We start from the raw sequence: 12,196 nt of genomic DNA on the forward strand, positions 1-12,196 counted from the left end.
CGTGTCAAAATAGATACTAAATTATTAGTTGATTTTTTTTTGTTTTATTAAAAGTTGTGAAAGAATTTAACTTAGTTATTACCTTGACAAGACCTTATGGAACTATAGATTAGAAGATATTAGTATCACAAGATATTTATCTTTTAACAAAGTTTTTCTGGCAAATTTCTCACAATGATAACGTAGGAATCTCATTGGATGAAAAAAATATTTGGTCTGGATTAAAAGAAAAGAGAAAGGTTTGATATGTCTTGAAAAGAAAATATAGTAAAGATTTGATCTGACTTGAAAAACAAAAGTAAAATGAATTTTTTAACAATTAAATTTTGATAACTTTATGGTATAATATGGGATCACATCTTTTAAGTAGAATTTAATTTTTTTATTTATCAATTTTTATGTATTCCAAAATCAGTTGAAAGATAATATATTAAGTAGTAAAAAAAAAATTATCAAAATTTAGTTATCAAAATATTATTATTTTATAAACTTTTCACCACTTGAGATGACATTTTTAAAAGTGATTTTTTTTTATTTATTTATTTCTCGATATTTAAAAACATTTAAAACATGATTGTCGTGTCTAAAAAACATTTCGTTCTGGCTAGGGATGGCAACGGGGTGGGGCGGGTACGGGTATCATGATCCCATCCCCATCCCCATAATAAAAATTCATCCCCATCCCCATCCCCAAACCCAACGGGTATACAACTTTTGACCCATCCCCATCCCCACCGGGTAACGGGTATTTTCTTATACCCATACCCATACCCATTTTTTTATTGTTCCATATATCAATTAAATATTTTTTATAAAAAAAATTTAAAAATCACACCAACGGAATCATGATACTATCAAAATATTCAATATTAAAATAACATACTCTTTTTTATTTTCATGATGTCAAATATTAAGAAAAATATTATAATAGTATAAATCTCAAATTAAAGTATCAAATAACAACTAAATAAAATTCAAATAATTATATAAAAGCTAAAAAATTACACATTACTAAAATTTTATAATAACCAAAATATTTATTAATTTTACAAATGATCAGTGGTTTCATTTGCATTCGATCCACCTACACATAGAAAAAAAATGAAAAATTAGATATGATATAATAATTGAAATTGAAAATTTTAATTACTAGAATATAATGTACCTTCTTCATCAGATTCATTTTCACTCATGAGAACATCTTTTCCTTTTAATTTTTTAACACCTACAAACACCAAATGTAGAATATTAGATGAGAATTCACAAAAAATACTAACAAAAAATATTAATAAATTTGAGTAACTTACCTAGATGGTTTGAGTTCCATATCCAACTTCTTGTACACATCAAAGCCTCTATAGTAAATAATTAAACATTATCATGAAACAAAAATAAATAATAAATAAAATTATCATAAAGGAGTAAAAATAATTAAATGTGTGACCCAAATTTGAGAATATACATTTGAACATAACATAACGAAAAAAAAATGTATAATTAAGATTATGATAAAAGGAAAAGTACCTTGAAGATCTGCTTAAACCTTAAAGAACAAGCCAAACAATTAAAAGAGAGTAAAAAAGTGTATAACCAAAGTAACAAAAAGAAGAGCTACAAAATAAGAGTCAAACATTTTCATGAAAATAAATAAATAAATAAAGATAATCAAATGTGTAACCTAAAAATTATTTCATAGAATGAAATTGAGGAACACCTATTTGAACATAACCATGTACAGAGAGTAAAAATTATGTAATAAGAAGAAGAAAAATTACCTTCAAAATTAAATCTTGAAAAACAAACCAGACAATTGAGAGAGTAAACAAAGTGTATAACAAAAAACAAAGAGAATGAGAAATATGTTATATATATATATATATATATATATATATATATATATTATATTATATTATATATTATATTACTATGTATATATATATTATATGTGTGGATATCTTATGTTTATATATATATATATAATTATTTATATATATTATATTATATTATATATTATATTATTATTACTATGTATATATATTATATGTGTGGATATCTTATGTTTATATATATATATATATATATATATATATATATTATAGATATATATTTATTTTAAGTATATATTATATTATATTATATAATAATATAAATATAATAATATATATTATATTATTATGTATATATATTATATGTATATGCGTAGATATTTTATGCTTATATATATATATATATATATATATTTATATATATATATATATATATATATATATATATATATATATATTTCTTTTAAATTTTTATAAATTTGTTATGTTATAAATTTGTTTATAAAAGATCTCACTAGTTAAATGATTAATTTGTTTTATATGTATATATTATATATATTATATTATATTATTATGTATATATATTATATGTATATTATATTATATTATATTACATGTATATGTGTAAATATATATATATATATATATATATATATATATATATATAAAAGTATATTTTATTTATATGTATATATACTATATTATATTATATTATATTATATTATATTATATTATATTTTATGTGTAAATATATTATTTATTTATATATTTTTTTTAGATTATTTAATAAATTATAAATAGTTTAGTAATTTAAGCGGGGACGGGTATTTGGGCGGGTATATATATATCCCCATCCCCATCTCCAGTTGAAAATTTCAGGTATTACCCATACCCATACCCATACCCAGTCAAAGCGGGGATTCCCCGTCAAAACGGGGACGGGTTCGGGTGATACCCAGGTTTATTTACCATCTCTAGTTCTGGCCACACTTTGAGGTCCATACAAAATTTGTTCTATGGACAAGGAAGGCCCATGTCACGTTCTCATTAATAGTATTCAGACCTTATTGTTCTCATTAATAATGTTTTTCAGTCTCTCCTTTTCCAGTGTCCACAAGAGAAGCAAAAGAATGGAGTACCTTCTTCCACTTCTTCTAATCACCATAGTGTGTGTAACCATTCATGTACTCATCTCAACCTTCAAACCAAAGAAACCCTCAAAATACCCTCCAGGGCCTCGCACTCTTCCCATCATAGGAAACATCTTGGACCTTGGAAACCTTCCTCACCAAACACTTGCAAAACTTTCTAAAATTTATGGTCCTATAATGAGTCTGAAGCTTGGTAGCACTACCACCATATGCATTTCCTCTCCACATGTTGCCAAAGAAGTACTGCAAAAAAATGATCAAATCTTTGCCAACAGGACAATCCCAGATTCTGTTCGACTTTTTGATCATCACAAACTTTCAGTGGTGTGGTTGCCACCTTCAGCACTGTGGAGGACCCTTAGGAGAGTTTGTGCTACCAAAGTCTTCTCTTCTCAGCAGCTTGGTTCCACACAAGTTTGTCGACAGAGGAAGGTGCAAGAATTGATGGATTATGTGAAGGAAAGATGTGAGAAAGGTGAAGCCTTTGATATTGGTGAGGCTTCCTTCATAACTGTGCTTAACTCCATATCAAACACTTTCTTCTCAATGGATTTTGCTCATTACACTTCTCACAAGTCTCAAGAGTTCAAGGACATCATTTGGGGTATCATGGAAGAAGCTGGAAGGCCTAATGTTGTCGACTTTTTTCCAATCTTTCGCCTGCTTGACCCACAAGGTGCACGGAGAAGAATGAATGGTTACTTTGAAAAGTTATTTGCGTTTTTTGATGGGCTCATAGAAGAAAGATTGCGTTTAAGGGTATTAGAAAATGAAGCCAAGCCGTGCAAGGACGTGTTGGATTCTGTGTTGGAACTTATGTTTGAAGACAATTCACAAGTGACTCGCACTCTTGTTCTGCAATTGTTTCTGGTGAGTGTGTGTAAAATGTTTCTGTCAAGTTGTAAATTATTTTACTAATCGGTCACATGTCAGGATTTATTTGTGGCTGGAGTAGACACAACATCAAGCTCGATAGAATGGGCCATGGCTGAGTTGCTACGTAACCCAGAAAAGCTAGAAAAAGTGAGAGAAGAGCTTCAGAAAGTCCTTGTCAAAGGTGAGAAACTAGAAGAATCACATATCTCAAAGCTTCCTTACCTACAAGCAGTGGTGAAGGAAACTTTCCGCTTGCATCCACCTGCCCCAATGTTAGTGCCACACAAGACAGAAGTTGATGTTGAACTATGTGACTTCATGGTACCTAAAAGTTCCCAAATTCTGGTTAATGTATGGGCCATGGGAAGAGATTCAAGTATTTGGACAAACCCAGATGAATTTAGACCTGAAAGATTCTTGGAAAGTGACCTTGATTTTAAGGGCCAAGATTTTGAGCTAATACCCTTTGGAGCAGGAAGAAGGATCTGTCCTGGATTGCCATTGGCTTCTAGAACTGTGCATATTGTATTGGCCTCTCTTCTGTGTAAGTATAATTGGAAGCTCAAAGATGGAGAGAAGCCACAAGACATGGATATATCTGAGAAATATGGGATTACTTTGCATAAGGCACAACCTCTCCTAGTCATTCCAATCCAAGCATAACACCAAGGAAGATTGTGTTTTATCATAACAAATCTGGTATAAATAAGCATCTGTTTTTGCATAGTTCTTTTTCATGAAACTTCTTTTCTGCCTAAACCTTTGATAATTGAATTTGCATAGACTAGAAAAAAACATAAGAAGTAAATTATTGAACTTGTATTGGTTTTATTGTTTTAATATATTGATATAAAGTGGATTCATTATAGAATGTGGATTACCGTGTAAAAATGTGGATTACCAATGTGTTGTTCCACGTAGTAGGGGACGAAGTTAATCAAGCATGTGTTTTGGTTTAGATACTAAACGAGTTTTTGAACTTGCTTAACCTTAATGGGTTAAGAGGTATTCTGAGGAGGGGTGAAGTAAGAATGTGCAGCATTCAAAATGAATTGTTTAGGCTAATATTTGCATCGTCGAGCACTTGCAGCTGGAGCCTGATGCTTCTAATTCCTCATAGGTTAAAAGTACACCATACCAGCTTTCAACTTCAAACATACTTTTCTACCATTTTTTTTTCAGGTTATTTGCATTTCCAGTTATGGAGGGATACACCTAGGAGTGATACATGAATCTCTCCAAATAAGCAAATTAACAAATAAGCTATCATACTTTTCTTCACCCGGATGACAATTCATGAAAAAAACATTAAACGGTTTATGGGAATCTTCAAATTCAGTCTTCAAAAAGCAGTTTGTTAATCAAGTCATCAATGGTGATTTGAGGTATGTTAAGGACAAACCTCTTTTCTAACATGTGGTACTCAACAAAGTAGCATCCGAGAGTAATAAGAAAGCCTTTTTTCAAATTCAGATTTTCATTTCTGAGAAAAATCTTAAACAAACGGTGCCTAAAACATGTGACCTAATGATAATGCAAAAGGCATCCCTCCCACAAGTACATAACACGGAATCAAAAAGACTGCCTAGTAGCCTAGTGTCACCAATTCATTCCCTAATAATTAATAAAGGCCATCAACAAACGTCAATATTCAATCCCCAAAGCTGGGCAGCCAAAACACATAGATACTTTTCTTTTTGGTCCTATATTCCAGTATATAATTATTATAGCCTAAGAAATAATGTTAAAGCTACAAAATTTATTCCGCATCACCAGATCTACGATACGGCATGTATCTGTGGTCCTTGGCAGCATTCCTTCTCCTCCTTTTCTCAACAAATGCTTCAAGTTTGCCAGATGACTAAAAATGATGAATGGACAGATTAGCCGAAAAGACAGCAAACAAGTGGTATAATGGGGTGGGGGCAGGGGTAAACATAAAAAGATGTTCTAAGATATACCTTGAGCTGATTATATTTCTCAATCGGCCTTTGTTTCCGTATTTCAGCTGCCAGGAATGGAAAAGGATGTCAGCAGATATAGTAATGCTTCATCAATTCATTTAACATGTATTTATCTGTTTGTGAATGGAAAAGAGAGCATGGCAGCAAGGATTACATTTCTTTAGATAAAAGGGACGTTTCCCCTGCTTTGTTGCTTCTCTCTCTTTCTTTTTATGATTCGCCAATATTTCTGTATCAATATTCTTCGTTGAATCAGACTTCATTTGTTTATCCTGAAAAAACATGCAGATATGATGAGAAAAACAATAAATATCATACTTTTGGAGGTAGAAAACAAACTAGTAAAAGTTGTTGGAAGGGGGAGTCTTTCATCCATAAATGAAGAACAATTTTGATGATGTCTACTGATCTAGGATAAAATATAGCTTGGTCCAGTTAGGATATGCATTAGGCAATTAGCTTCTCTTTATCAAATGTATTTCAGGCCTGCTGTGTAATTCTGCATATGATTAGTTTTTTAACTAATGGATTAACTGTGAGTATGGTACAAAGTAAGTGAAAATATACTCACGATAATCGATTAGGTAAATTGCTAATCGAATTAGTGACAGCAAAAACCTTTGTGTAAAAGCTGTTTTGGAATCTGTTTTGGGTCTGGAAAAAATCAGAAAGATCACGCAGTTTTCATCTGAGATAGAGCCATTTGAGAAACATAAAGTTTCAGAAGATTCTGCAAGATAACTCAAGTACAGATCCAAGAAGAATTGATGGTTGATTCTACCATGATGGATCTTGCTTGATTCAAGGAGCATCAAGTCAAATCTGCACAGCTTAGGTGTTTTCGTTTCTTGTTTTGTTTTCTGTATTTCTGATTACAGTAACTTCAGTGTTTGAAGTGTGGACCTAGGTGCAATTGTGTGGATGCATTGCTCTTAGGGGGAGTTCTTGATTGTTGAATCAAGTTCTTGGGTTTTGGGGGTTAGAATTACATAGGTGTGCTTGTAATTCTTGAAACCTTTATGTTTAGTGGAATCCTCCTAAGTGTGTTACTTAGGAGAAGACTGGATGTAGATTCTTTTTGAATCGAACCAGTATAAATTGTGTGTCTTGCTTCTTTCTTCTCTCTCATAATCTTTCTTGATTGATTTAAACAGTCCATTAACCCAGAACTGCGAAATTGATTAATTGAGCTTTAAAACCTAAAGATTTATTCAAGATTCATCTTAAACCATATAAAAGCTTGTTAATCAATTCAGATCCCTTTGTGGTTAAGGTGATTAGACAGATCTGACTTAAAAATTGGCACCAGAGCTGGTTAATCGCACGCTAATCGATTAGAAAGATCCTGTTATGTCTAATACATCTCAAACCTTTGCTGAAGGGGCATCCATTAACAGGCCCCCTCTGTTTGCTGGGGAAAACTATCCCTCTTGGAAAATTCGAATGAAGATCTTTCTTGAATCAGTAGACAAAGGGGTATGGGATGCAGTGGTAAATGGACCTTTTAAACCAATTAAAATAGTGGATGGAGAGACTTTTCCTAAAGAATTCTCACAATGGACCCCTGATGAGAATAAGAGGGCACATTATGATGTTAGAGCCAAAAATATTATATCTTCTGCACTAACTTTGGATGAATTTTACAGGGTATCTGTGTGTGAATCAGCCAAAGAAATGTGGGATGTCTTGGAAGTAACCCATGAGGGCACGAATGAAGTCAAAAGGGCAAGGAAGAATACTCTCATTCAAGAGTATGAGATGTTCAGAATGAAGGCTGGAGAAAGCATTTGTGATTTGCAGAAAAGATTTACACATATAGTAAATCACCTCCTAGCTCTTGGCAAGACCTTTGACAAAGAGGAACTCAATATCAAAATTTTGAAGAGCTTAAATAGGACATGGCAGCCCAAAGTTACAGCAATTTCTGAATCTAGAGATCTCAGTAGCATGAGCATAGCCACTCTCTTTGGAAAATTGAGGGAACATGAATTAGAGCTTGGAAGACTCAAGGAAGAAGAGGATGGAGAAAAGAGGCACACTATAGCCTTGAAGAGTGCAGTAAAAAGGCAGATTCTGCAAACGACTCCAATGATGGAAACTCTGACAGTGAAGCTTTGAGCTTAATGGTGAAAAAGTTCTCAAAATTTCTGAAGTATAAGAACAAGACTAACAACAGTTATGCAGGAAACAAGAGGCAGATCAGATCTGGAACTCAAACCTGCTATGAGTGTGGTAAGACAGGACACGTCAAAGCTGATTGTCCAGTGCTGAAGATGAAGCAGAAACTGGATGAGAAAAATGAGGCAGAGAAGCACATGAAGAAAAAGAGAGCCTATATTGCATCGGAGGAAAATGACTCCAGCACATCCAGTGATTCAGATGACAGCACTGAAGAGGAGAATAATCTGTGTCTGATGGCTAAAGCTGAAACATCCATTAAAGCAGAATCATCCAAAAACAGTGTAAGTAGTTTCACATCTGACCATGAGGAAAATGACTACTATGAACTGCTTGATGCCTTTAATGAACTGCATAAGGAAACTACAAAACTACAAAAGTCAAATAGCAAACGTAAAGGAGAGATTAAGTGGCTGGAGGGTAGAATAAAGCAGTTAGAAGAGGAAAATGAGAATCTAACAACTTGCTTGGAAAGATTAGAACAATCTGAAAAACACTCCAGGTCTATATGTGAGCACTGCCCAGGACAGTTAGAAAAGATAGAGTATTTGATGAAAACTCTCTCAAAATTTACCCTAGGAAGATCCAACCTAGATGCTGTACTAGGATCTCAAAGGAGTGTGCTGAATAAAGAGGGAATTGGTTACAGTGGCAACTCTAATCGATTATCGTGTAGAAATTTCCTCAACATCAGCAAACCATCCTCTATTATCTGTACTTACTGTTCTGAACCTGACCATTTTTCTAATTCTTGCTACTTTAAAAATTGTGGGGTTCCTAAAGGAGAGTACAAATGGGTACCTAAAGGAACACCTCAAACCACTAACATGAAAGGACCCAAGTTCAATTGGGTACCTGCATCTTCTCTTTAATCTTTGTTTCAGGTGTGTCTTGATGCAAGGAAAACAATGTAGCTTTTATATAATGGATGCTCAAGACACATGAAAGGAGATGTGAAGAAGTTCTGCAGGATATCTTACAAAGCCAATTATTGGTCATGTTACAAGAGGTGTTAATAACAAAGGTCAAATTTTAGGCATTGCCAAGGTGAAAAGTTCCTCTTCTATTGTGATATTGCAACTGATTTAAACTGATATTGCAATACTTAATTGCTGATTTGATTTATGGCTGTCTGCACTCTGATGTTAACCTGCGCTACTGATTTCACCTGCTGCGTTGTTAGTATTGTCATACATTGTATGCCTACTGTGTTCAAACTGTGTAGCTGCTTGCCTAACCTTGGCCTTAATCCATTATCGTGTTCTGTCTGAAGCTTAGTCTGTGTTAAGTTTTGCATCACATAGTTGCTACTTAATTTCTCAAAAGGAGCCCGCTAATCCATTATGCGAAATTGTTATGCATTATGGTTGTTATCCTGGTTGTTATGCATTATCTCCTGCTGCATCTCTTACATTTTTGCGCTGTTTAGATACAATTATCCTGCTGTCCTGTATTGCATCCAAAATCTGTCTAATTTTTTTTGCTAATGTCCAAAAAGGGGGAGAATTTGGTATATTGATAGTTTATATTGGTAGGGGGAGTATGGAATTAAAATGATATATGTTAAATGCCTATGCTGTTTTCTGTTGTCTAGTTTATGCCTATGTTGGTACTGCTGTTGTTGTTTGCTTAATATGCTGCAGGTAGGCTTATCACAGTCCATGTTTTGGACATCATCAAAAAGGGGGAGATTGTTGGAAGGGGGAGCCTTTCATCCATAAATGAAGAACAATTTTGATGATGTCTACTGATCTAGGATAAAATATAGCTTGGTCCAGTTAGGATATGCATTAGGCAATTAGCTTCTCTTTATCAAATGTATTTCAGGCCTGCTGTGTAATTCTACATATGATTAGTTTTTTAACTAATGGATTAACTGTGAGTATGGTACAAAGTAAGTGAAAATATACTCACGATAATCGATTAGGTAAATTGCTAATCGAATTAGTGACAGCAAAAACCTTTGTGTAAAAGCTGTTTTGGAATCTGTTTTGGGTCTGGAAAAAATCAGAAAGATCACGCAGTTTTCATCTGAGATAGAGCCATCTGAGAAACACAAAGTTTCAGAAGATTCTGCAAGATAACTCAAGTACAGATCCAAGAAGAATTGATGGTTGATTCTACCATGATGGATCTTGCTTGATTCAAGGAGCATCAAGTCAAATCTGCACAACTTAGGTGTTTTCGTTTCTTGTTTTGTTTTCTGTATTTCTGATTACAGTAGCTTCAGTGTTTGAAGTGTGGACCTAGGTGCAATTGTGTGGATGCATTGCTCCTAGGGGGAGTTCTTGATTGTTGAATCAAGTTTTTGGGTTTTGGGGGTTAGAATTACATAGATGTGCTTATAATTCTTGAAACCTTTCTGTTTAGTGAAATCCTCCTAAGTGTGTTACTTAGGAGAAGACTGGATGTAGATTCTTTTTGAATCAAACCAGTATAAATTGTGTGTCTTGCTTCTTTCTTCTCTCTCATAATCTTTCTTGATTGATTTAAACAGTCCATTAACCCAGAACTGCGAAATTGATTAATTGAGCTTTAAAACCTAAAGATTTATTCAAGATTCATCTTAAACCATATAAAAGCTTGTTAATCAATTCAGATCCCTTTGTGGTTAAGGTGATTAGACAGATCTGACTTAACAAAAGTGAAGTACGTACAATCCATGATATACGTTCTTCTATTTCACTTATGCGCTTCGGATCTTTATACTTTTTCAATTGCTTCTTCAGACCCTGGTACAGCAAGATGATGTAATCAGAGTTCATAGAGTAAGCCCTACAAAAAATTCTACACGTATAATCTGGAAGACTACCTGTCTTTCAGCAGGGAGATCGTTTTCATATAAGAAATTATACCTCTTCTTAAACCTGCAAGTCCAAGTACATATATTACAAGAGAAGTTCCAAGATTTAGTTGAAAGCTTTGTTTAAAATGAAACTACTTGGTTATGCACCAAGATACAGACCAACATAAAGATCCTTCAACATAGTAATAGAGGCATAATATGTGAAAATGTGTGTGCATGTGAAAAACAAACAAGATATAGATTGCAATTGGTCTTCCTACTCTACATAAGCTTGCAAATGGCCCTATAGGGTAGTAGCCTAGTAGGTCTAAAATATTAAAATGCTATGCAAGCTTCTACAGGGCCTCATTAGACTTTGAGGAGTTAAACCTCACGAATTCAGTGAAAGACAGTAACATAAATTTAAAGAAAAAACTAATAGAAAGTTACACTCTTTACAAGGAACAAATAAATCTACCTTCTTTGGAGCTTGGATGACCTCTCTAAAAGCAGAAACTGGCTTCTTGCTACTGGCCTCCATCGGCCTAGTAAAACATTACAAGTTTCTTTGCATCAGGTTTCATGGACACCAGAAACAAAATTAAAAAAAAAAAAAAAACTCAATTAAACTGTTAAAAATGCAATACCTATTCTTGTTGGCCCTTTTTAACTTTTTGTCATCTTTGGGTTTCTGAAAAAAAGCATGTGCCCCATTCGAGCGTGCTTTCTGCAATTCCTCAAACGTTACATCTGCTAACTCCTTCTCTATCTCCTCCTCCTACTGTAATCATTAAAATCAATCACACTTTGCACTCACTATAAACCTAGTTTTGAAGAAATCCCCCAAAAAAAGAAAAAATACAAAATTATAACTTTATGAAACTTTTTCAAGTTACTCACATCTTCTGAGGAACTGTCGGGAATAGAGTCTTCTGTCTCGAATTTTTCATACTGCGTTTCCATGGATTCTGGGACTATGGCTCCTTGCTTTTCCCTTTTGACAAGTAAATGAAATCGGTTAGTACCCAAAAAAAAGTTATGAATTTTACGTGAAAAAATAAAATTGTTGAAGTTGAAAATGCATAAATTGATTGTGGGAGGAGTACCTGAGTCAAGTATTTTAGGACCAATGTTCGAAACTCAACATTCAGCAGAAGTGGTGTACGTGACATACAGTTTTATTTTTCCTGCATTAAAATGTTCAAATTTATTTATTTAAATACTTCCACTCTTTTTATACTAAAACAGCACTTTGTAATTAAACATTCCATTTTCACAAACCCTTTGAAATATCAGAAATCATAAAACACGAAGTTAATCATAATTAATCATTTAATTCACAAAACCAATCATTCACTCCAATCATATAAAATTTCACAGACCTATCAGCTCAGAAGTGCAATTATACAGAATCAA

At 33.2% G+C, this 12,196-nt stretch overlaps 2 protein-coding genes across 2 annotated transcripts; one reads left to right on the forward strand and one right to left on the reverse strand.

Annotated features, from left to right (window-relative positions):
- Nucleotides 1-2,904: 2,904 nt before the first annotated feature.
- Nucleotides 2,905-4,890, forward strand: LOC114166694 (geraniol 8-hydroxylase-like). Its single transcript, XM_028051464.1, has 2 exons — nucleotides 2,905-3,847; nucleotides 3,911-4,890. Exons 1-2 carry the CDS (start codon nucleotides 2,909-2,911, stop codon nucleotides 4,514-4,516), a joined length of 1,545 nt encoding a protein of 514 aa, XP_027907265.1. The 5' UTR covers nucleotides 2,905-2,908; the 3' UTR covers nucleotides 4,517-4,890.
- Nucleotides 4,891-5,311: 421 nt separating this feature from the next.
- On the reverse strand, nucleotides 5,312-11,743 carry LOC114165546 (ribosomal RNA processing protein 36 homolog). Its single transcript, XM_028050142.1, has 7 exons — nucleotides 11,677-11,743; nucleotides 11,259-11,325; nucleotides 10,808-10,862; nucleotides 10,653-10,727; nucleotides 5,972-6,089; nucleotides 5,815-5,861; nucleotides 5,312-5,714 (listed from the first exon to the last, which is right to left on the reverse strand). The coding sequence occupies exons 1-7, from the start codon at nucleotides 11,741-11,743 to the stop codon at nucleotides 5,613-5,615; spliced, it is 531 nt and encodes a 176-aa protein (XP_027905943.1). The 3' UTR covers nucleotides 5,312-5,612.
- Between the last annotated feature and the right edge of the window lie 453 nt (nucleotides 11,744-12,196).

Source organism: Vigna unguiculata, chromosome 10, assembly GCF_004118075.2.
Source record: "Vigna unguiculata cultivar IT97K-499-35 chromosome 10, ASM411807v1, whole genome shotgun sequence".
NCBI lineage: Eukaryota > Viridiplantae > Streptophyta > Magnoliopsida > Fabales > Fabaceae > Vigna > Vigna unguiculata.